The sequence below is a fragment of the Myripristis murdjan genome, chromosome 17 (assembly GCF_902150065.1).
Source record: "Myripristis murdjan chromosome 17, fMyrMur1.1, whole genome shotgun sequence".
Taxonomy (NCBI): domain Eukaryota; kingdom Metazoa; phylum Chordata; class Actinopteri; order Holocentriformes; family Holocentridae; genus Myripristis; species Myripristis murdjan.
This window is the reverse complement of record NC_043996.1, coordinates 24,059,645-24,081,439: the sequence shown is the minus strand read 5'-3', so window position 1 is coordinate 24,081,439 and position 21,795 is coordinate 24,059,645. Positions and strand designations below refer to the sequence as shown.

General features: G+C 40.8%; 1 protein-coding gene across 5 annotated transcripts in view; it reads left to right on the top strand.

Annotated features, from left to right (window-relative positions):
- The window catches only part of piezo2b (piezo-type mechanosensitive ion channel component 2b), a 92,679-nt gene that overhangs the window by 64,451 nt on the left and 6,433 nt on the right, over positions 1 to 21,795 (top strand). For 2 of the 5 annotated variants that reach the window (XM_030074956.1, XM_030074957.1), the window contains 23 exons: positions 1,734 to 1,977; positions 2,172 to 2,283; positions 2,837 to 2,993; positions 3,562 to 3,651; positions 4,633 to 4,754; positions 4,929 to 4,997; positions 6,261 to 6,364; positions 6,637 to 6,735; positions 7,448 to 7,568; positions 7,693 to 7,770; positions 8,219 to 8,385; positions 9,245 to 9,438; positions 10,026 to 10,202; positions 10,560 to 11,171; positions 11,878 to 12,136; positions 13,005 to 13,184; positions 14,758 to 15,064; positions 16,582 to 16,714; positions 17,065 to 17,212; positions 17,393 to 17,607; positions 18,117 to 18,275; positions 18,702 to 18,849; positions 19,569 to 19,757. In XM_030074956.1, the coding sequence (XP_029930816.1) occupies positions 1,734 to 1,977; positions 2,172 to 2,283; positions 2,837 to 2,993; positions 3,562 to 3,651; positions 4,633 to 4,754; positions 4,929 to 4,997; positions 6,261 to 6,364; positions 6,637 to 6,735; positions 7,448 to 7,568; positions 7,693 to 7,770; positions 8,219 to 8,385; positions 9,245 to 9,438; positions 10,026 to 10,202; positions 10,560 to 11,171; positions 11,878 to 12,136; positions 13,005 to 13,184; positions 14,758 to 15,064; positions 16,582 to 16,714; positions 17,065 to 17,212; positions 17,393 to 17,607; positions 18,117 to 18,275; positions 18,702 to 18,849; positions 19,569 to 19,757 (4,084 nt within the window). The remainder of the gene's footprint in view (positions 1 to 1,733; positions 1,978 to 2,171; positions 2,284 to 2,836; positions 2,994 to 3,561; positions 3,652 to 4,632; positions 4,755 to 4,928; positions 4,998 to 6,260; positions 6,365 to 6,636; positions 6,736 to 7,447; positions 7,569 to 7,692; positions 7,771 to 8,218; positions 8,386 to 9,244; positions 9,439 to 10,025; positions 10,203 to 10,559; positions 11,172 to 11,877; positions 12,137 to 13,004; positions 13,185 to 14,757; positions 15,065 to 16,581; positions 16,715 to 17,064; positions 17,213 to 17,392; positions 17,608 to 18,116; positions 18,276 to 18,701; positions 18,850 to 19,568; positions 19,758 to 21,795) is intronic. The other 3 variants (XM_030074958.1, XM_030074959.1, XM_030074960.1) reach the window with 3 other exon arrangements.

Here is a 21,795-nt window from a genome sequence, read left to right as displayed (position 1 = left end):
GAGAGAGCGAGAGCATCCTGACCTGTCCACAGTCATTGATTATGTGCTCTTCACATTCCACTGTTTTGATGCGCAAAGTGGACAAGTCTTTTATTAACGCACTCTGTGTCCATCAACAAGCCCTACTAGAGAGAAAGAGAGCTGCTCAGCCTGTCTGTCCACGCCACAGCAGCTCTGCACTTATTCCATCGTTTCCCTCCTGGATCGAATTACGGATACGGGGCGGGGGAGAAATCCATAATCCACAAAAACACTCTGTCCGTCACTCTGCGACTCAGACGCTTTTGCCCTGTACTCTAACTCAATAAATAGCTTTTAAGTATGGAAAAGGTATTTTCTCCCCCTGATGAAGAAGGACACTCACTCAGCTATTCCGACCCATCAACACAACGTCCCATCCAAACCCACTTCATCAGAGCTCCTTCCTTAACAGTGTTGCTGTTGTTGTGGTCCTGTGTTTTCCCCAGGTCCATCATATTAATGCTCGTTGCTTCCTATGTTTTCACTGCACCCATCATATTAAGGGGTGCTAGTGCAGGAGAGGCTCTCACATGATAAAGCAAGATTCACACTCACACTTTTAGTGCATCACACACATAACATACAGTAGTGTACCTGTGGTGAATGGCAGGGATCAGGTTTCATACCTTTTTCCTATACATTGATCAGTCACTTAGATCTCTTACCGGTGTCCTGACACTAACTGTGATCGATGGGTGGATTATGCATACAGCGCAACAGTATGAGCATAAATGTTGTTTTCACTTTCACCATGCAAACAGCAGCATGCATCCTGATTTGGGACCTAAGGGTGCATCATGAGAAGAGATGCTGGATCCTTGTCATGTGCAAATATTGCCATGGGTTTGTCGCATATCTTTTCCACTCCCATTCTCTCCCATCTTTCCTCTTCCTCCCATACACACTGTGAAATAAAGCAGAAGCCACCCCAGAAAACATGTTTATGTAAAATGATTTTTCAACATACAAACAACTCATGTATAGTTGCCCTAGTCCTTTAAAATAATAGGAGCTTTGCAGATAGATCAAAGCTGAACTCATAAAAAGAGAAAGCTCCTGTACACCGAATAGAGCATGCAACTAGATCTTTATTAAAACAATTTTTCGATCGTTAAGGGTCTTCCTCGCTCCATGAAATAATGATGTTGGGTGACAATACAGGAAATGACAAATTGAAATTTGAGCAAAGCTGCCTCTCTAACAGTGAGGGAGCTCTCCATCCAGTGACACGTGGACTCTCCAATGTTTCATCTTTTGTGTTTCTCATCCCCTTGGATATACAGTAATCACAGAGCATCCAAGTTGGTAAATGAGTGCTCTGTGATCACTTTACTGATGACACGTTACATGATTTCTAGCATTCAGAATTCCAATTTTTCTTTTCATTTTTCTCTTGCTGCTTTTTAAAGATGCCACCATGCAAAATTGCCATGTGCAGCTTTAAAAACCCTTATGATTCATCTTGCAGAGAAGCTACACTGGAACATGAGAATCAGCTCAGTGGCAAACGTATTGGTGGCCATAGCTGATGTCCAGTGACTGAAGTGTAGCTGGGCTGTTATTTTGTATATGTTACTGTCCATTTGATAAAACACCACTGGCCTGTCATTCATCGTATTTACCATTTTCCCACATTGACCACAATACATAGAAGAAAGTGGCTTTGACCTACGAGTACTTCACATGTAACCTTCCCCACCACTGTCCTCTAGGTCCTACCTCGACATGCTGAAGGTCATCATGTTCAGCTACCTGTTCTGGTTCGTCCTCACAATCATCTTCTTCACGGGAACCACACGCATCAGCGTTTTCTGCATGGGCTACCTGGTGGCCTGCTTCTACTTCTTGCTCTTTGGTGGCGAGCTGCTGCTTAAGCCAATCAAAAAGATCCTCCACTACTGGGACTTCCTCATTGCCTACAATGTGTTTGTAATCACTATGAAGAACATTTTGTCTGTGAGTAAATTTTAAGATACAGAGCTCATAACATCAGCCATTTTATATGAAAACAAGTATGTTGGCATAGTAATATTTACTTATTAATGCATTAGCTTTATTAAGGACTTCATCGTCTCAATGTTTAATATATCATACATATTTTTATGTATTTATGTATGTTGTATATATTTCCATTTTTGCTGTGTTTCCAGATTCTAGCCTGTGGGTACATCAACTCTCTTGTAGAACACCAGTGCTGGTTAATCCAGCTGTTAAGTCTGGCCTGCACCATTAAGGATTATGACATCAAGGAGATTTCCCTACGTAAGATAACTTGTCATTACCTTTTCATGTAGGTTTTGATTACTCCTGAACCTTATTTGCTGCTTACAGTATTATTTATTTCTGTAGTTGGATTCCATAGCAGCATTGTGGAACATGTCTTCCTCAACATTAGGAGAAAGATAAATCACCACCAAACAATTATTTCAGTCACAAACTGTGTTTTTACTCCCTTTGCATTTTTATGACTACAACTGAATCTTTACTTTCCATAGCTGAAGTTTATTTTATTTTTGTTAGTTCAGTTGTTATTGTAATATAATTTACAGATTTTTTTTTTAAATCAGCAAAACAATAACATTTACATACAACAAGAAATACCAGAGCAGCTGTTTTGTTTGATGTCCCTGAGTGCCTGTGCATTTTATGCTGATAAATGTCCTAACACAACCGCATTGACCCGCTATAATAACACTTTCACATCAACTGTACAATAGCTCACATCCAAAGACATGAACTGACAGCCTTGACCCTCATTCCTGACCCCTATTAAGTATGCAGATTATATGATGTCTGTGGTATAAATCACTTCTAGCTCCTGAGAAGCATTGTGAGCAGCCCAGTAACGAGGCAGGGATCATCTGGGACAGTATCTGCTTTGCCTTTCTGCTGCTGCAGAGACGAGTCTTCATGAGCTACTACTTCCTCCATGTGGTGGCTGATATCCGTGCATCACAGATCCTCGCATCCAGGTAAACCATTGGAGCTGGTACTTACATTTGAGGGGTGGCCTGGTTATTGCAGAAAATTTGATACCTGTCAGTGTGTCCTAGAGTGTGATAGTAGACCCTTACCTGTGTCAGGGGTGCTGTCCCTGTACTTGAACCCGTCAAGCAAAGTGCATTTGTGCACATGTTTGTCTGTCAGTGTAAAAATCAACACTGTACCACACCAATCACAACTAATTTAACCCTTTGGTAGTTTTTAACCACCACCCCAGGTCAATCATACCAGCTATATAAGTAAATAAACAACTCTCAAATAAAACAACAATAATTCTTAGACTTTGTGTGAAGTTTCTTGAGACAGTAGATGCATATATACATATGTACAGCTTTAGGACTATTCACATAATGTCAGATAACTTCTTATTCACAGACAGGTATTTTAACTTGAACTGTCTTGTTTCTGGCATTGTGAATACACATAATTGGTACTCGGGTTAGGGTTAGGGTTAGAGTTAGGGTTATTTGCAGGAACTACAAGACTCATATCTATTAGTTTAGCATTTGATTGGTTACTAATGGGTGTGTGTTTCAGAGGGGCGGAGCTCTTCCAGGCCACCATAGTGAAGGCAGTGAGAGCCAGACTGGAGGAAGAGCACAAATCCATGGAACAGCTGAAGAGACAGTGAGTCTCCAAAAAATGATCCTTTGCCACTTTGTGTAGCATGGAGGTGGTTTTGTGTGTGACAGGAGGGAATAGTTTCCTGGATATGGATTAAGCATTAAAAGTAGTCCAAATGTCTCTTTTCAATGTACTAATACTGACTTACTTAGATATACATATTTCACAAGTCCTGGATTTAGGTAGCTCTGAATTTTATTGATGTGATTCAACACAACAAGATCCAGGACTAAATGATGGTTTGAATTCAGCCTCCAAAGTTTATTTTAAGATTATTATTAAAGATTTTGCCTTATGGTAGTGTTGGAGGGTTGGACATGTCACTAATAACTTCTCAGTTACCAAATAAACTGAAATAGAGGATTTCACTTAATTGGAGAACCAACAAATTCTAACCACATTTCAAATTAATACTTTTGTTTCACAGTGGGTTTTCAGTTTTCACATCATTTGATTTGTTTCATTGTTTTTATTTTGCAGTTTTCACATTACTTTTTTATATTCTGCCCCGTATTGTGTGGGATTGATTGCTGTCATTTTACTCAGGTTTCAGTCAAACAATATACATGATGGGATCAGTCCATTTCAGTATTTTAAGTAACTTCAAATTGATTTTGAATAGCTAATGTACACAGACTTTATAGTGCACAAGTAACCAAATTTAAAATAATTAAGCAATTGAGATAATATATAGAGGATTCAAAAGCCTCTCAATATTAAGACTACCTCCTGGTGTAATCTAAACCCTTTCCAGGAGGCCAACACAGAGTATATGGTACTAGATGATGTTAATGTGTTTCTGCCACTTACCTCAGGAGTTACTCATAAGTTCTGATAATATCCACTTGCCCACTCTAATGAGCACTCCACTACTAAATAGCGTACACTAATTCCCATATGAAGCCTTTTTTATAAAGATGTTTATGGCCAGTCTGTTAGGTCAGTGATTTTCTCAGTGTTGATGCCTCTCTCTGATCTAATCAGGATGGAGCGCATTAAGATGAGGCAGCAGAAGTTTAAGAGGGGGAAGGAGAAGATGATGAGCTTGGCCCAGGAGTCTGCAGATGGGGAGACGCTGATCCATCCTGAGGAGGATGATGATGATGGTAGGAGGAAGGCTGCTGGTGCCTCTCTTGGAGTATGAAAGATTTTGTTTTTGATCTTAAAAAGGTGTTTTGGAACAATTGATCTAAAAGAGAAGGTTCTTGTTTTACCTTTAAGTACACAGAAGAATTAATTTGTTCATGAAATGTTGCATTGATCTATTTGTGAAATTTTAGGAGCAGAGCGAACGAAAGCCAAGACCAAAAAAAAGCAGTGGTGGAGGCCGTGGGTTGACCATGCTTCCAGTAGGTTGACCCCCCCTCTCTTCTCTTTTTTCCGCTCTGATTGGCCCTTGTGTCCTTGACCAGAATGCTGAGGATTCCCATACTGCTTCCGGGCTCTGAAGGCACCAACATGCACCCTCCAGACCTTAGTCCTTTTCTGTCTCTATTTAAGGGCCCTTGCTACCCAGGCCTTTGACTTTATCCTGTGAGTGGTGAGCCAGTGGTGAGGTCTGCAAAATGTATTAATGCTGGCCCAAACAGGGGTTACCTTAAATAGACAGGTTGTCATTAATTAAGAGAAAATGACTAAAGGCTGGGGGTCTGTATTTGACATTCTGTCATGCCCAACCTTGATCTGAATGCCTGTCCAGTGCTGGTCTTACCTTGCAGAGTCCACAGTAGGGAATCACTCTGTTGTGAAACATTTTAAGGCAAAGAAATGAAATTACCTCCCCTTTTTTCTCAGTACCGGAATAAAAGGGTGACAGGTTCATTCATTCTTTGCTTGTAGACATGATCACCCAACAGGTGTTACCAAGGAAAAAACAAAAACACAGTAAAACATGCAGCCTAAACTGAGAAAATTTGAAATTTAAAATATAGAAAATCACGATCTATAAAATCTTGTCATGGTAAATTAATAACAAAAATATCAGCGTTCTTTAATCGATATTGTGGTTACCTGTTTGGTTTGAGCTCATGTCTTGATCTTGCTGCACCCCACATGACATTTTTCAAATTATTTCTCCATTTTATCTCTTTGTGATTTGATACCTCATCTTCATATCTCCCAGCATCCTCCCTTGTCCCTCCATTGTGGTTCTTCTGTTCAAGGACACAAGTCAGCCTTTTCTATCCCATTGCTTCTCCTAATACTGACCTAGACTGAATTTCTTGCTCTGTCAATTAAATGCAACTGTGCCACTGTAATAGTCTGTTTGTACAGACATTCTTCATTGTGCATTCTGTTACAAATGACATAATTAGGTTTAAAGCAGTTGTACATTTTTGGATGTGTTGTGTGTTTTCTTTTTGTTACTTCCCCTTCTCATGGGAGTGATACTTTTACAGTGTGTCTATGTCTCAGATGTTTCATGTTGCAGATACAATCAAATGTTTATAATCCACTGATTAAGAAATGAGGTTTATTGGTTAGTGGCTGGATTTTTGAAACATTCCTCTGCCTCTTCCTTGCAGGAGGGGACCACTTATTGAGCCTCATGTTTCACTAATTTCACTCTCTGTTTCACTGAATATAACCATACTTCACTCTTTGCCCTTCAGTGGTTAGAAGTGGAGACTATTACTTGTTTGAAACCGACAGTGAGGAAGAAGAGGAAGAGGAGGAGAAGAAAGAGGATGAGCCACCAAAGAAGTCGGCATTTCAGGTGACTTCCTGGAGTGGCTTGCTTTTCTTTCAGTTCCAGGGGGAAAGGAGTTTTCAAAGCTGTCTCTGTCACAAGTTTAAATTATGTATTTACCTGTATCAGCATTCTTGTATTATGGATCTGTATATGGCTGTATATGAAGTAATCGACATTCACCAGGATCTGGTTCATGAAATCCAGTCTTGTTCACTGTCTTCTAACACAGTTAAGCATTTATAACACACTGAAATGGTTTTCTACTAATCCTCTCCCACTCTGTCCCCTCTCTGTAGCGAGCTATTGGGAGGTTTGCCTCTGCTGTATTGGCTTTGCCCAAGTCTATCATTAAACTGCCTAAAACTATACTGCAGTACATAGTCAAGGCAGGCAAGGTATTTATATACTAGATCTAACACAGCTTGCTTTCTGTGTGGGGGTTTGCCATCTTGTTAACATTTAACGTCACACCAACTGCCTTTCCATTTTGTGTTCCTTGTTCTCATTTGGCACATATGACCAAATATTAAACACGCACATAGAGGTCATAGCACATGCTTTTGCTACATATGTTGATCCAAAGTGCCTTACAATACTGTGACTGTGTACACTGTTGCCCTTGGCAATGCCAATAGGACAAAATCCTTACCTTACTGTGCAATAATTTACCCAAGTTAACATAAATCATCAGTTTTGACATGTAATGGAAATGCAGTGACCTTGGCTCTTTTTGCATGTTGCATGTTGCCTAACTGATTAGCTTGAAGTGGTTTGCATAAATTGGAGCTTTTTTCTGTAAAATTGAAATGTGGTTTCTGACTGTTTTGACCTTTTTGTGTGGTCTGCTTCGTTTAGGAAGTCAAAGCAATTTAAACAGAGGAGCTGTCAATTAGAATGTTGCAGTAAAGCAAAAACAGAATTAGCATTCGTTCTTTGGGCCTTGTCTCTGTTGAAAGATGCTTATTTTTAAAATTTGTTTTCTAGTTTGTTATTGTAATTGTTAGGTTTGCTTGCTTTTGTTTTTGTATAATTTGCCTCATCAACTCTGCCGTGTCTTTTCCACGATAACAGTGGTGAACTGTTTTGAACTGACCCCTTTCTCTCCAGTTCCTTTACCATGCATGGATCACAGACCCCAAAACAGCTCTGAAGGAACGAGGCAAGGAAAAGCGCAAATTTTGGAAGAAGTACACCAGGGGAGTTAAACACAGGAAAAGCAAGAAAGATAGTAAGCAACTTTTAGAGACAAAGGAGACACACATGAGACATACTGTACTAGTAATTGGGAGTCAGAATGAATTTTGCATTCTTTGAAGAACCATCAGATGTTAATTTTTATGTCTTGTCTGTAGGTCATGTGGCCATCGAGGTTGGGGAGCTGTCAGATGGCCAAGATGGAGGAGAAGAGAAGAAGAAGTCTCGCGGTCCAGGTCAGTTTCACTTCAAGAGAAATTTTCAAGAAGATCCACCAATGTTGTATTTTTTTGCCAATCCTGCTTTTTTTTGGTGTCCTTTGGTATAAGGTAGAGGTCAGACCTTTCTCTATCATTGCCATTGCGGGGGCGGGTGGGTGTGGGATAGAATCTAGGGGGAGCCAGATTTAAAAATCTGTCCCATATGGAGCTCTAGTACAAAGTGTCAGTATAAAAGGTCTGGTTGGTAAAAATGAGACTGCACAGTTTTCTGACATGCTGCCACAGGATTTCTGGATATTCGGCAGCTTACCTTTTGCTGCTATTTGGAGTGACAAGCATGGAAAGTTGCCTGGTGTAGCTCTAAAATTTCATTTGTGTGTCTGAATTTTGGAATTTTAACATAGCCCATAAAAACAACTCTTAAAGAATCCAAATGCTTTCAATTCTGCCCGCCCTCCAACAGACAACATCATCAAGCGAGTGTTCAACATCATTAAGTTTACCTGGGTGCTGTTCCAGACCACCGTCGACAGCTTCACCAAGTGGATGAATGACATGTGCAGAGAGCATATTGACATCTCCACCGTTCTGCGTATCGAGCGCTGCATGCTAACCCGAGAGGTCAAAAAGGTACCGTGAAACTTTCCACTGACCTTTGACATGTGACAGAGGAGCTAAAAAAATCTGTAATCTGGTTTGAAAAGCAGGGCTGTGTTCATTTCACACTTAACTGAGTCAATTATAGAAGGATACATTCTTTAGAATCCGAGCACAAAAAATGCTTTCCCATAAAAATGTTCTTTTGTTAATAAATCACCAAAAGCAAAGCCTCTAGTATAGCTATTTTTATACAGCTAATATTTATGTGAGATGTTTATACATATGTATGTATAGGCCATGTTTCAAATGTATTTATCTATATTTAATCAGGACAGCTTGTAAAAACTTTCAGTCACAGCATTAACTGTCACTTCCATGCAACTTAGTGATCTTAGAGATAATATGTTTATATTTTATTTTATTGCCCTCTTCTGTTTATATTTTTCTGTTGTTCTGTCTTCTGTTTTTATGCTAACATACACTCCTGATCAAAATTTTAAGACCAGTTGAGAAATTGCAAGAATTTACATTTTGCACTGTTGGATCTTAAGAAGGTTCTAAGTAGAGCTTCAAAATGCAAAAAGAAGAAATGGGAGTGAGACAAAAAAAAAAATTGAGTAAGCAATTTATTGCAAACAACCATTAAACTGAAATAGGCTGTTCATCAGCTTATCAAAAGTTTAAGACCACAGCCTTTAAAAGCCCAAATCTTGGCAAAAATGTGGATTCAGTGTCATTTTCTGTCAGGTATCCAGACATACCACCCAGCACTACTTGTACCTGTAATTTGATTTTTTTTCCTCTCATCTTGTTCTGCTTTTCATTTATATATCCAAACTTACAATTTGAACAAAAACTAAATGAACAAAATTATTTCTTCTTTTACCAGGGTAACGTCCCATCCAGGGAGAGCATCCAGGTCTACTACCAGAAGGCTATGAGGCTCAACATGTCCAGGCAGTCCAGTCTGGATCCGCTCAGTGAAGATGAGTCGGTCTCAGGCTCCCACAGGGTCCGCAGGAGGCGAGAGGGCTACCGCATGGAGAGCCAGGACTCCATGGCCTCCAGAGACAGCATGTCCAGGTACGGAGAGCTGGACGAGAAGGTTGGAGAAGAGAACTAAAGCAGAGATTCTAGCTTAATTTCCTTTGCCTCCCTGATCTTTTTAATAAAATTGAGACACCCTTTCAGCATCAGTCTTTTTTCTTTTTTTTCTTGCAGCATTGTGGCAAGTCAGAATGGTCTCTAATCATTTGTACCTTTTATTCAAAGTAACTTACAGACCCACGAAGGCAAAAGTATGTGTCGAGTATTTGTCATGGGTATGTCCAGTGGTAATCAAACCTCTAATGTGGCGGTGTTTGTGCCATGCTCTACACAGTGGACTCATTAGTATCCTGACCACATCATATTTAGGAGCCATTTCACCTTCACTTTCACTTAAAATTCACCGTCATGCATGTTGTGTTTTTCATGGTCATGCAACCAGCTTATGTGAAACAACGTAATTTTCCTGTTTCATTTCATGTTTCACAAAGTGACCTGGACTATATGTCATATTGTCATTAAAGAGTATATGGAGAATCCCCAGGCCATATCACCTTACATGGATACTATCCACTCATCACTGACATTGCATCATTCCATCTGTCATTCTCTTCACCTCTCAGTGTCTTTACTGAGGCTACCATGCTGTTTTCTCGTCAATCCACCCTGGATGACCTGGATGGCATGCCAGAGTGCCCAATTCCCAAAACAAGTGAGCGTGCCCGACCTAAACTGCGCAAGATGTACGGCCTGGACATGTCCAACTCCTCAGCAGACAGCGGGAGTAGCCTCGTGTCCAGGTGCCTTGCCTCTGCATCACCCCATACACTCTACCTAACCACCATACATTTCTCCTAACCAGTTGCATCCATATTTTTTCCACAGTGTCATCTGTGGACCTGTCAGTAATATGTTTGTGCCTCCTAAACTTTATGTTATGCTATTGTATGGACTGTTAGTGTTGAGCAATGACCTTTCTATGTATTATTTAGGGTTTGGGTGAAGTCACTGAATTCACTCATACGTTCTGTGTAGACTGGAATAATATTTTTATTCCAGAATATTTCCAGTGTTCATATTTTGAGGAGAATCTGCTGTCTAAATTGTTTGAATTGAACATGAATTTACTCAAACCCTGCTATTGTTGTACCCTGCAGTGAAGCCACCCAGTGCATCACGCTCTACTCCAGACAGGGAACCACAGACACTATCGAGGAGGTGGAGGATGAGCAGGATCAAGGGGAGGACAGGCAGCAGGGGCCCTGGGAGTCCACACAGCTGGAGGAGAGTCAGGCGGCTGAGGGTAGCCCCTGGGAGGATGGAGAACCCAGGGAAGAGGAGGAGGAGCAGGGTCAGGAGGGAGCAGTGGACCAGGTTGGACATGGGGTTTCTTGGGAGTCCTTTGGCCCAGATGAGGGCCCCTCCCTCAGGGTGGACGAGGCAGAGTCTGCCCCATCTGTCCAGGAGAAGGACTTCACAACTGACAGTGAGGATGGGGGAGGACGGCTGGACTACATGCAGACAGAGGGGCAGGCAGGGCTGCTCTACACCCCCGATACAGATGCCTCCAAAACATCTGATGCTGAGGTTCCTCCTAGCTACAGCAAGGCAGTCAGTTTTGACCGTCTGGAAGTTAGTGATGATGAGAGTGACCTGGATAGAAAGAGGCTGATGGTAATGACCCCAGACAGCCGCTCAGACAGCAGGTCAGACATAATGCTGCCCTCAATGACCACCGAGCTGACCGCCAGTGAACTGCTGCTCAATAAGTAAGTCCAAAAACAGCAGAAATCTGGTCTGTGTCAGTCTTGACAGGAATCAGAACAGACAGAATAAGATTTTTGTATTTATATAGCAACTTGTTTCAGTGGCATTGGTGCAGAGTCCTGTTGATAATCCCTTAAAGTAATGTTTGGTTCTTGCTTTGTGTAGCTATATACACAACTTCATATAAGTACAGGCCTACCACCTTTGTATTCCAGCATTCGTGGCTTTTGTGATTTATGACGAGCTGAAAGCCTGAAAACATCAGTACTTTAATGGCACTTTAGAAAAATTCAGCCCTAAACTCTACCAAGTGGGGAAAAAAATCTACAGCATTGGACAGTGCTTTTAGTTGCTCTTCAGTCAGTCATTTGTAAAGTGGAGATTTATCTGTGTAACTGTGGCACCACGCATGTTTCAAATTTCAGATTGTGTGTGACTCTTAAATACAGCTGAGGTAACCTGTAACTTTGCCCACAATTATCATATTTAGACTACATGCATTCCATAGTCTCTTTTGCATGACATATAAACAAGCCAAAAGAATGAGAATAATGAGAATAATTCAGGGGCATTGAAAAGGTCGCATGAATTTTAAGTACACTGAATTATAAACCCATTGGTGTTACAGATATAATCAAACAAATTAAGTTCTCTGCAGTATTTTCAGTGAAAATGCCTGAACCCCTCCCTCTCCTTTACTCTCCCCAGGATGTTTTACGATGAGGAGCTAGAGAAGTCAGACAAATTCTACCAAGGCCAGCCTCTGATCTTCCAGCTCTGCTATGCCCTGTACAACATGCTGGTGGCCCACTCAGAGATGGTTTGCTACCTGGTCATCATCATCAATCACATGGTGTCCGCCTCCTGTGCCACCCTGGTTCTTCCCATCACCATCTTCCTCTGGGCCATGCTGTCTGTGCCCCGGCCCAGCAAACGCTTCTGGATGACTGCCATCATCTATACTGAGGTATAAATACTTAAGTTCATGACGTTTCTAAAATAGGGCAGGTGTAGTCTGTAGTTGGTCTTATTTTGTCGGCCAGCCAGTCATCAAACAAGGAATAAAGTGTGGATGACACATTTTTTGATGGATGGATATCCCGTTTTGGAATAGAATTCTGCGTGTATGGTACAGATCTGGGCCAAGTTGTAAACCTTGCCTACACCTTTAATGATTTGTTTCAGCCTTTCTCACTGGTGCGGTTTGCCACAGAGTTCAATATGATAAATGCTAGCAAGTTAAGACAGTGACAGTAAAGAATATGAACTTCAGTTCATTATACTTCAGATAACTGACACTTTACCTGTCCTGATGTGTTTGAGTCGTATTTGTGATTTTTGTATTGTGTGTATCTTAACATTAGTATATTTCTTGGGTGTGGTTTTCATACAAGCCTCTATAGGTTTCTAACCACACCTCACACATATTTTTCTTGTTTTTTATTGTTGTTGTTGTTGTTGTTTTTTTTATGTGATTCCCTGCCTTTCTCTTTGTATTTGTACATGTGTGAAACAAATAAATGAAATGAAATGAAATGTGGAAATCCCACCCATTAGCTGGCCTCTGTGGGTTAAAGCAAACTTACTTGTAGCTGGTATTTGACACAGGTTTGCTGCAGCATATACTAATCTAAAATGTAAAATCACTGAAAATCAAGCTTATAATTACGCTAGTTTTTACTGTTAGATCTAAGTAACCAATAGTAAGATAATAACTGAATAATAACTGAATAATAGCTAAATAAGAGCCACTTTCGGCCCCAGTGCAGGTTTTATGTTACAGTAATTTGTAATTCACACTGTTCCACTGGCATTCATATGTGTTTTCTTTTCAGGTTACCATTGTCATCAAATACTTCTTCCAGTTTGGCTTCTTCCCCTTCAACCAGGACAAGCGGGAGAGGAATAAACCATATCACCCTCCCAACATCATTGGTGTGGAGAAAAAGGACGGTTATGTCCACTATGACCTGGTCCAGTTACTGGCTCTCTTCTTCCACAGATCCATCCTGAAGGTGCCTACAAACACAGAAAATGTATAAACTGTTAGCCTAGACATCCATCTTACATTACGGGCCCTATCTTGTGCCACCCGCTACCCGCTGCCACTACCCGCTACCCGCAAATTGCGGATTTAGGAACTTCCGCTATCCTTGGTATCTTGCGCCCACGCTACCCGCTATCCGTTATGCCGACTCCGTCATTTGTGCCTGGAGGTGTGTCCGTGGGCGTGTTTCATGCGCTATCCCTAAAATTGCTATCTTACGCACACACTTTAGGGAAAGCTTTCCCTAAAGTTTGGGCTGTTACAAGAGAGCGCCCAGGCGGCTTCAATGCACGCCCTGACGGAGCCTCGCCACGCACATGGTCGGACTGATACCGGGACGCCGCCGGAATGGACTGAGTATATTACTCATATAGACTGTTTAGAGGAAAGACTGTTTTAACTTGGACACTTACGCCAGCACGTTTTATTGTTTTATCATAAGCCAGCAGCTGTCCAATCTACCTTGTCAATGAATTAGTTTACACATAGTTCCACCTCTGCCTCTTGTGTGTGTGTGGTGTGACCCGGGATTTTACTCAATCAGTACAACCTTGTGACACGTCCACTTGGACACATGTGGCTCCACCTCCCGAATTAACTTGCCTATAATATAATATATATTATGTATATATATATAAAGCCAACTTGCTTTAGCCTCAGTAGAACCCCTGAGAAAATTTACCTCCCTCTATCCATCGCGGGTTTAGGATTTAGGATTTAGGATAGCGCAGCCTGCCCTTAAAGGCAATGGCACCTGGCACACTGATTGGTTTAACTGGCGTAACGCCCAAAACACACCTATGCATAATATAGCGGGTAGCGCAGGTATTTAGCGGGAGGTGCACAAGATAGCAACTTTTACAGGGGAACGCCTCTTGGGCAACCCTAAATCCGCAAATAATGGGTTTAGGGAGTCTGGCGCAAGATAGGGCCCTAAATACCTACACATAAAATACTGATAACTGTTCCCAGAGATGATTCAGTTCAGACAGGTTCAGACAAACTATGGATTGAAAGATAGAAAGAGGTTTTTAAAAGCTGATGCTGATACATTTTTTTTTAAATCCTGTATGCAAATAGCTGATACATTTTGATCATTTTCAGCGTTTAAATTTAACCATATTTATGCCTAACAGAAATATTCAGTGTTTCCTGAGGAAATATATTCTTGGCAAGGTGGAAAACCTTTGAAGCAGCATTTAGACCTAAATAAAATGTGCCAAGAAAATTAAATGTTACTTCTTTTACGGAGCTGTGGTCAACCTTCATCATGTTGGCAGTGAATGACACTGAATGGCCGATATTCAATATTTGATAACAGGCAATATTCGCCTGGTAAATAAGCAAATACATGTATTTCTGCTGCATTACAGTCAGATTTTACTAGAACCTATGAACTATGGAGTGCAGAACCCACTAGTTTAATTAGTCTTTTATTGGAGATTTTGATTGTGTTTTTTCTGTTTAACTGCACTTTCAGTACCAGTCTTGAAATTCATTTGGGCATGTAGTATGATGCATTTTTATTTCACCATTTCCAGTGCCATGGTCTCTGGGACGAGGATGACCCTAAAGAAAAGAAAGAGCTCCTCCATCGGGACGAGTCTGAGGATGAGGGGAAAAGCCAGGAGGACAGTGAGAAAGAGAAGGAACCCGCTCCGTCCCTGACCCACGAGAGGAAAGGCTCCACCCAAACCTTGAAGTCCATCAACTTCGGGACGTCTGTAGATTCAGGGCATGTTCAGGTGCCCTACCCCCAACAGCAGACCTACCAGCGCCGCAAGAGCTCCAGTGGAGGCTCACACCTTTCTCACCGATCTGCCCGCTCTTCTGTCAGGTCCAAGAGAGGTAAAGAACATTTGCTTTTGTCCTTTTTTCTAGTATTGGGATTTTGTATGGTTCAAATCACCACACTGATTTGCAAAGTCTGGGCTGGAAAATTGAATCATAAATGACTATTCAGGAAGGGTAGTTTTGCTGTACGCCAGGGGCGAGCGGTCATAATAAGCTATAAATGCGGCGCATGCCCAAGCCCTTCAATTAAAATCTTTAAAATGTTGGTCTCCTAGTGTGTCATTTTATAATATACCCTATTTCTATCATTTTGGTTGCAAACCGCTGCCTATATACACGTATCTATCTCAATTTACTAGCGAAATGCTGGAAAGTTGACAGCTTGTCGCGCGCATGCGCTCTGTGATTCCGAGTATTCACAGTAGTGTTGTAGCCGGTGTTTCCTGCTGGCGTTTTGAATGGAAAATAAGCTGCCTGCGAATCAGCTTTTCAGAAGACGCATGCGCAACACGAGCAGCTACGTAGCAGCTCGCTTGAAATGTTCAGCGGCAACAGCAAGTCATTCACTTGACAGCTAGCTACCGTTAACGTCGTTAGCTGGCTAGCTAGCACGGGAACGTTAACATTAGTTTGTTCTTTCATCTGCATCGTGCCAATCAAAATGGGTGAAAATACAACTTCATTTGAGTAACCTGGCATGTTTCATTGATTTAGGCTATTGCAGGTGTTATGAAAAAGGTGTTCTCTGACGTTTATCACTTTGGTGCGTTGCCCGATGGGCAGCTGGGCATGTTTGTGTGTCATTTCATTGACCATGTAGGCTAGCTGGTGACATTGCTGTGTGTTTGCTGTGTGTTTTCACCCCGTGGCACGTCCCAATAGTTCCGATCTCATGGTAAAGTCCAACATTTTGTTGGTAACATTGTGAGCACATTCATGTGTCATTCGCTTGACTCTGTAACTGGTTATTACTGCATCATCCGTCCGTTCTAATAATTCCCGCTTTCATTTACACTGTAAATTGCAACACATTGTTGTTGGTAACATTAGGGCAAAATGCGCACGCGTGTCTATCAAAATCGAGTTGTCGAGTTGATGTAGTATAGTTAAAAACCATATTATGCGTTTTTATTAATAAATAAATGCCCCAAAATTTTCAAGCTCGCGCCCTCGCGGGCGCTCGCATTAAATTGGGACCACAGCATGACTACACAAAAACGTCACCGCTCGCCACTGCTGTACGCATTAATCTTCCCCTGAGTAACACTTAAGGTCTAAGGTGATAACAGGAATAGCAGCGTTAATAGGAATAACAATAATAAAAAAAGAAGAAAGAACTTTATTTGAAGTTAAACTGCAGATAACTATATAAAACCTTTTTGAAAACATGTTTTCATGTAGAGATTAGCTCTTAGTTCTTCGGCCTTGAATAACAAAAAAACCCGGACACCTCTGTTCTTTAGCCTCGATCTCTTTATGACCAGAAGGTCTCTGTCTCCCTGAGGATCTCAGCCTGTGGAAGTAACATGTCATGGTTCATTTACGACGAGAAATGCAAATGGTTTCCACAGGAAGCACCCTCTCCCGCAGCAGCAGCCGGAGGGATGGCAGTGAGGCCGGTGTCCAGCAAAAGAGCCGCAAACAGATGATCATGGAGAAGCTGAGAGAGCAGCTCATCAAAGGGAAAAAGTTTGCCATCAAGCGGTAAGACCTTAAATTATAGCGTCCTCGCCAAGTCAAACATTGTAATTTTTGATAACACCAGAACACAGTGCCACAATGTATCATGGGTCCAAGTTTTGTCAGAATCAGACCAGTGGAGACTGAGATATAGATAGTAATGAGATATTATGACTTAAAATTTTGAGGTGTAATTACATTCCCATTAGGCTAATCAAGATATGTCTTCCATTAATTTTTGCCAAAACCAGTCCAGTGGTGTCATCTGAATAATTATATCATCTTTAATAGCAGACAATTTCCTGGACTCTTGACCAGTTTTAGCTCTTTTTTCAAAATAAATTATTGTTTTTATCAACTTCTGCTCTCTGTAGAACCCTGGAGATCTACCGGCCCATTCGCCAGTTCTTCTACAACCTGATCCATCCGGAGTACAGTGCTGTAACAGACGTCTATGTGCTGATGTTCCTCGCTGACACCGTCGACTTCATCATCATTGTGTTTGGATTCTGGGCATTTGGTGTAGGTTTAAAAATTTACATTCGATGGAATACATAACCATGAGAATGAATGGTACTAAGAAGAAATCATCTTTCAGCTTCCTCCATAAATCCCTTTGTCTGACTCCAGAAATACATTCACATTTTTTCTACAATATCAATGGAAAAAGTTCATGTTTGAGAGTCTCCTCCTTTCCTCTAGAAACACTCGGCTGCAGCAGACATCACATCGTCTCTGTCGGAGGATCAGGTGCCGGGACCCTTCCTGGTCATGGTGCTGATCCAGTTTGGGACCATGGTGGTAGACCGGGCGCTCTACCTCAGAAAGACTGTCATGGGCAAGGTCATCTTCCAGGTCATCCTGGTCTTCGGTATCCATTTCTGGATGTTCTTCATCCTGCCAGGAGTCACAGAGAAGTAGGAACTCATTCTCAAGTCACTTTAGATGTATTTAGTATTAAAGGAAGTGATGTTAAGTGACTTCATAACCTCATTTAAATTTCTAAAGTTTGCGGCATGCTGCTGGCTCACCCAGGGTTCAGATCTGGCCTGGGACCTTTTCACATGTCATTCCCTCATGAATAAAGGCAAAAAGCCTGTCTGAAAGCACTCTATCTCAGAAAGTGATGTGTAACAGTCCTCATCAAAGTTTGAGTTTACAGAAGAGGGTGGAGATGTAAACCTTCAAAACTGGGAGGAAATAGTTTTTGCTCCCACTTTTCTTTGGAAACCAGTAATTATTTTTGCAAAACATTGAGAAATTTAAAATGTTTTGTGACGTCACTGCAATGTTTTTTGTTTTTTTTTTTTAAAAAGGCTATGTTGTATTTAAAATGACATTCCTGTAAAACATGCCAAGAACATGTTTTTTCCCCAATGTTTCAAATTGTTTTGCCTCTCTCTCTCTCTCTCTCTCTCACTTTCAGGCGTTTCAGCGAGAACACGGTTGCTCAAATGTGGTATTTTGTCAAGTGCATCTACTTTGGCCTTTCAGCCTATCAGATCCGCTGCGGCTATCCCACTCGTGTCCTGGGAAACTTTCTCACCAAGAGCTACAATTATGTCAACCTCTTCCTGTTTCAAGGGTGAGTCACTCTGGAAATGCATCCTTCCTTACAACTGGCTAAACATGTCCAGTCATGTTTTTGGTTATCGATTTGTTTGTGCTTCAAGACTGAACATAGGGGACAGACCGATTCTGGATAGACTAGGGTTATTTTATTTTCTAATAATCCAGGCTTATTGGACATTTATTAAAGGAGAAGTCATCATTGGCATGCATTCCTCCTATTCTTTTTGACTCCTCCATTTGATTTTGCTATTCAGCACAGCAGACTTGAAGTACAGTTGTATGAATAATGAGATTAGAAGGCTTCTGTGTCATTGTATTCGTAAAAATGAATTACTTTAAACCCTTAAATCATGTATTTTAGTAATTAGTGATGTTGAATCTGATTTTTTTGAAGCCCCCTGTTCTAACAGGATAACTAAGATGTGACTGTTGCCCACAGGTTCCGTCTGGTGCCTTTCCTGACAGAGCTGAGAGCGGTGATGGATTGGGTCTGGACCGACACCTCACTGTCCCTCTCCAGCTGGATCTGTGTCGAGGACATCTACGCTCACATCTTTGTTCTCAAATGTTGGAGGGAGTCTGAAAAGGTCTTGATCATTTTGGTTTTTGCCCAGTGTGAGACTATCACTTTCGGACCCAGAGCACATAATGTTTTAATTCTGTTGAAATTTCAATTCTCTCAAGATCAAAAATAATAACAATCCTGTGACATGAAATTGCCGGCAAAATTGGTTGAAATAAAACTTTAAGGGGCTCACCCTTTCCTGTATCTATATCAAATAAGAAGGCCAGTGTTTATGAAAACACATGATATGTTTTTTGAGCATCAGGACAGTAAAAGTGAGGACTAACAGAACACTATAATGTGTAAATAACAGAATATTCCCGAACAGCCTTCATCCAGGTACAGTAATGGACTGTGTTGGTGACAGTTACTTTTAAACGTAATTAGTTACTTTGTTACTTAATTTGTCATGAAGTTACTCTAAAAATAACATTAAAAATAACTAATAAGGGTGATTGCTTCAAAAACATACTCTGTCAAGTGTGTTTTCAATTACTAGCCAATCTTATGTCAAACTCGGATTGTGTTTTAAAGTTGTATGTTTGCTGGACAATGCTGCGGAATTTAGCTTTTCTCTGTGTTTTAAAAAGGATATAGCTAACAAATGAGACAATGAAAGAAAGATTAAGGTAAAGACAATTAAGAAAAACTCATGCATCAATTTATTACTTACCCCTGACACTGGTAGTGACATCATTTTTGCATTATGTATGGCCTGTTCTTTTTCCTGTCCTTTCACAGAGGTACCCCCAGCCTCGTGGTCAGAAGAAGAAGAAGGTGGTGAAGTACGGGATGGGAGGGATGATCGTGATGCTGCTAATCTGTATCGTCTGGTTCCCGCTGCTCTTTATGTCCCTCGTCAAGTCTGTAGCTGGAGTGGTCAACACACCTCAGGACGTCTCCCTCACAATCACCCTCGCCGGCTTTCAGGTGCGGGCAGTGTTCATATTCAAAGCCAGAATTGCGTTGAAGCTTCCATATTATTCACTTTCTATGATTTTCTCTTCAGATATACTTTGGCGAAGAGTAAGAATTGTGTTCTTGTCAGTTTACATGTAGCTTCAATGAAAGAGTGTGTAGTGAACGAATATGCCCCACAACTCTGCAACCTCTCTGGCTGATAACAAGGGCGTAACCATGGCACAGACATCGGCAGGGTCCAGATGAGAGCTTTCCACCAGAATTTTTTCAAAAGTGCCTTTCCTGTAATTCTGTGATATTTATCTATATACTGTATTTCCCCAATTAATCGCCCAGGCGTTTAATACACAAAATCAACTTGGACCACAGGTGTTTAAAAGAACCAGGTGGCTATTCGCTGCAGGCCTTTATTTATTTTTACACAGACCTGCACCAGGCCATTATTGTGATGACAGTTACTGTCCAACATATTTACAGTCGATCAGTTTAAGATTACGGTACACCCTTTTTTCTAACGTTAGCTAGCTCTCTTGTGCGGCTAACTGTTTACTTCTGCAAAAATAAGGTGAATAACCTTATTTTGGGTTACCTCAATATAATGCAAATAATCGCCCCGGCGGTTATTCGGGTGGGCGTTTAATATGCAAAATGGGTGCAGACCCCAGGCGTTTATAAGAACCAGGCGGCTATTTGCGCCCAGGCGATTAATTGGTGAAATACGGTATATGAAAATTCGCACATTTAGAATATAACTTTGAGGACTACACTGACCATTTGAATTCATATTTGAAGGAATAGTCTGTCTCTCCAAACTAGAGACTGCCCCTCCACTTAGTGTTTACTGGCTTTAAACTACCTACCAATTACAATTAAGCCTTTTCCAGTAGTAGCAAATATGATAGCTTCCAGTGGGGAAAAATAAGCTACATACTCAAAGCATGTCAGTGTTAATATTTAAAAAAAAAAAAAAAATAGTATGACCATATGGTCCAGTAAAAAGTTACCAAAAAATGGGCTATAGAAATCGAATGGGCTCATTCAGTTTTTAAGTTTTTAATTATAAGTGAATGGGAGATTCACTTGTAATGGAGGGTCCAATTAGCCAGTGGGAAACTGCAGTAACTGTAAATTAAACATGTCTTCGTTGAACATCTTTGATCATATTTATATAGTAATAGTGTACATTTTGAAATTTGGTCTTGTTACTTGGTGTCACCACATGGCCAGGCAGACACACAGTGCAGAACAGACTGACACATTGCAGGTGCAGACAAACTGTAGGTGCAGGACAAAGTGTAGCATGACCAGACATAAAAAGATAAAGATAAGACCCTGTCTGGTGGCATGCTGAACATAAATGCACTACATTATTCATTCAAAGAATTGTTCCACTGATGCAGCGTTGGTTTTTATAGATGTGAGCAGTGGTGTTTACTACTTTACTGCTTACAGAGAGATTAACAATTATCATCAGTTCCACTGATTTTTGCTAATATACTGTGTGAGCAAGTTCTTATTTTAAATAATGTATTAGTGTGGAATTTATTGAGATGACATTTCCATCAGCTTTGTCAAGTACTGACCAAGAAACAAAGAAATAGAAATGACAAACTACAATCAAAAAATAGACATCCAAAGTTTGTATGTGTGTTATGTGACTATGTTGTTTAGAAGTAGAAGTTAGACTTTGTAATCATTTTGTTACTGGGATCCAATTAAGAGAGAAAAAAAGCCAGGGTGTCTTTCTGGAGTATTGCAGCGTCTGAGCTCAGAGTGACTTTAATGCCTGTGATTGTGGAACTGGTGCAGCCTGAAAGTAGGCCTGTTCATTGCCTTAACCTAATTTCACATAAGTTCAACAACTGAATGAATGCCTAATTTTAGATGTTTCTGTGGTAAAATAAGTTCTGTCCCTAACATTGCCTTCTTATGATTTTGATGACAGGGAAAACAAGCATGTGTGAATGTGAAGTTTGATCGAGTTCATTCCATGCAGACATTAGAAGTGTTTCTGGTCCTTTGCAAATGCATTCTCTTTTCTTTTTTT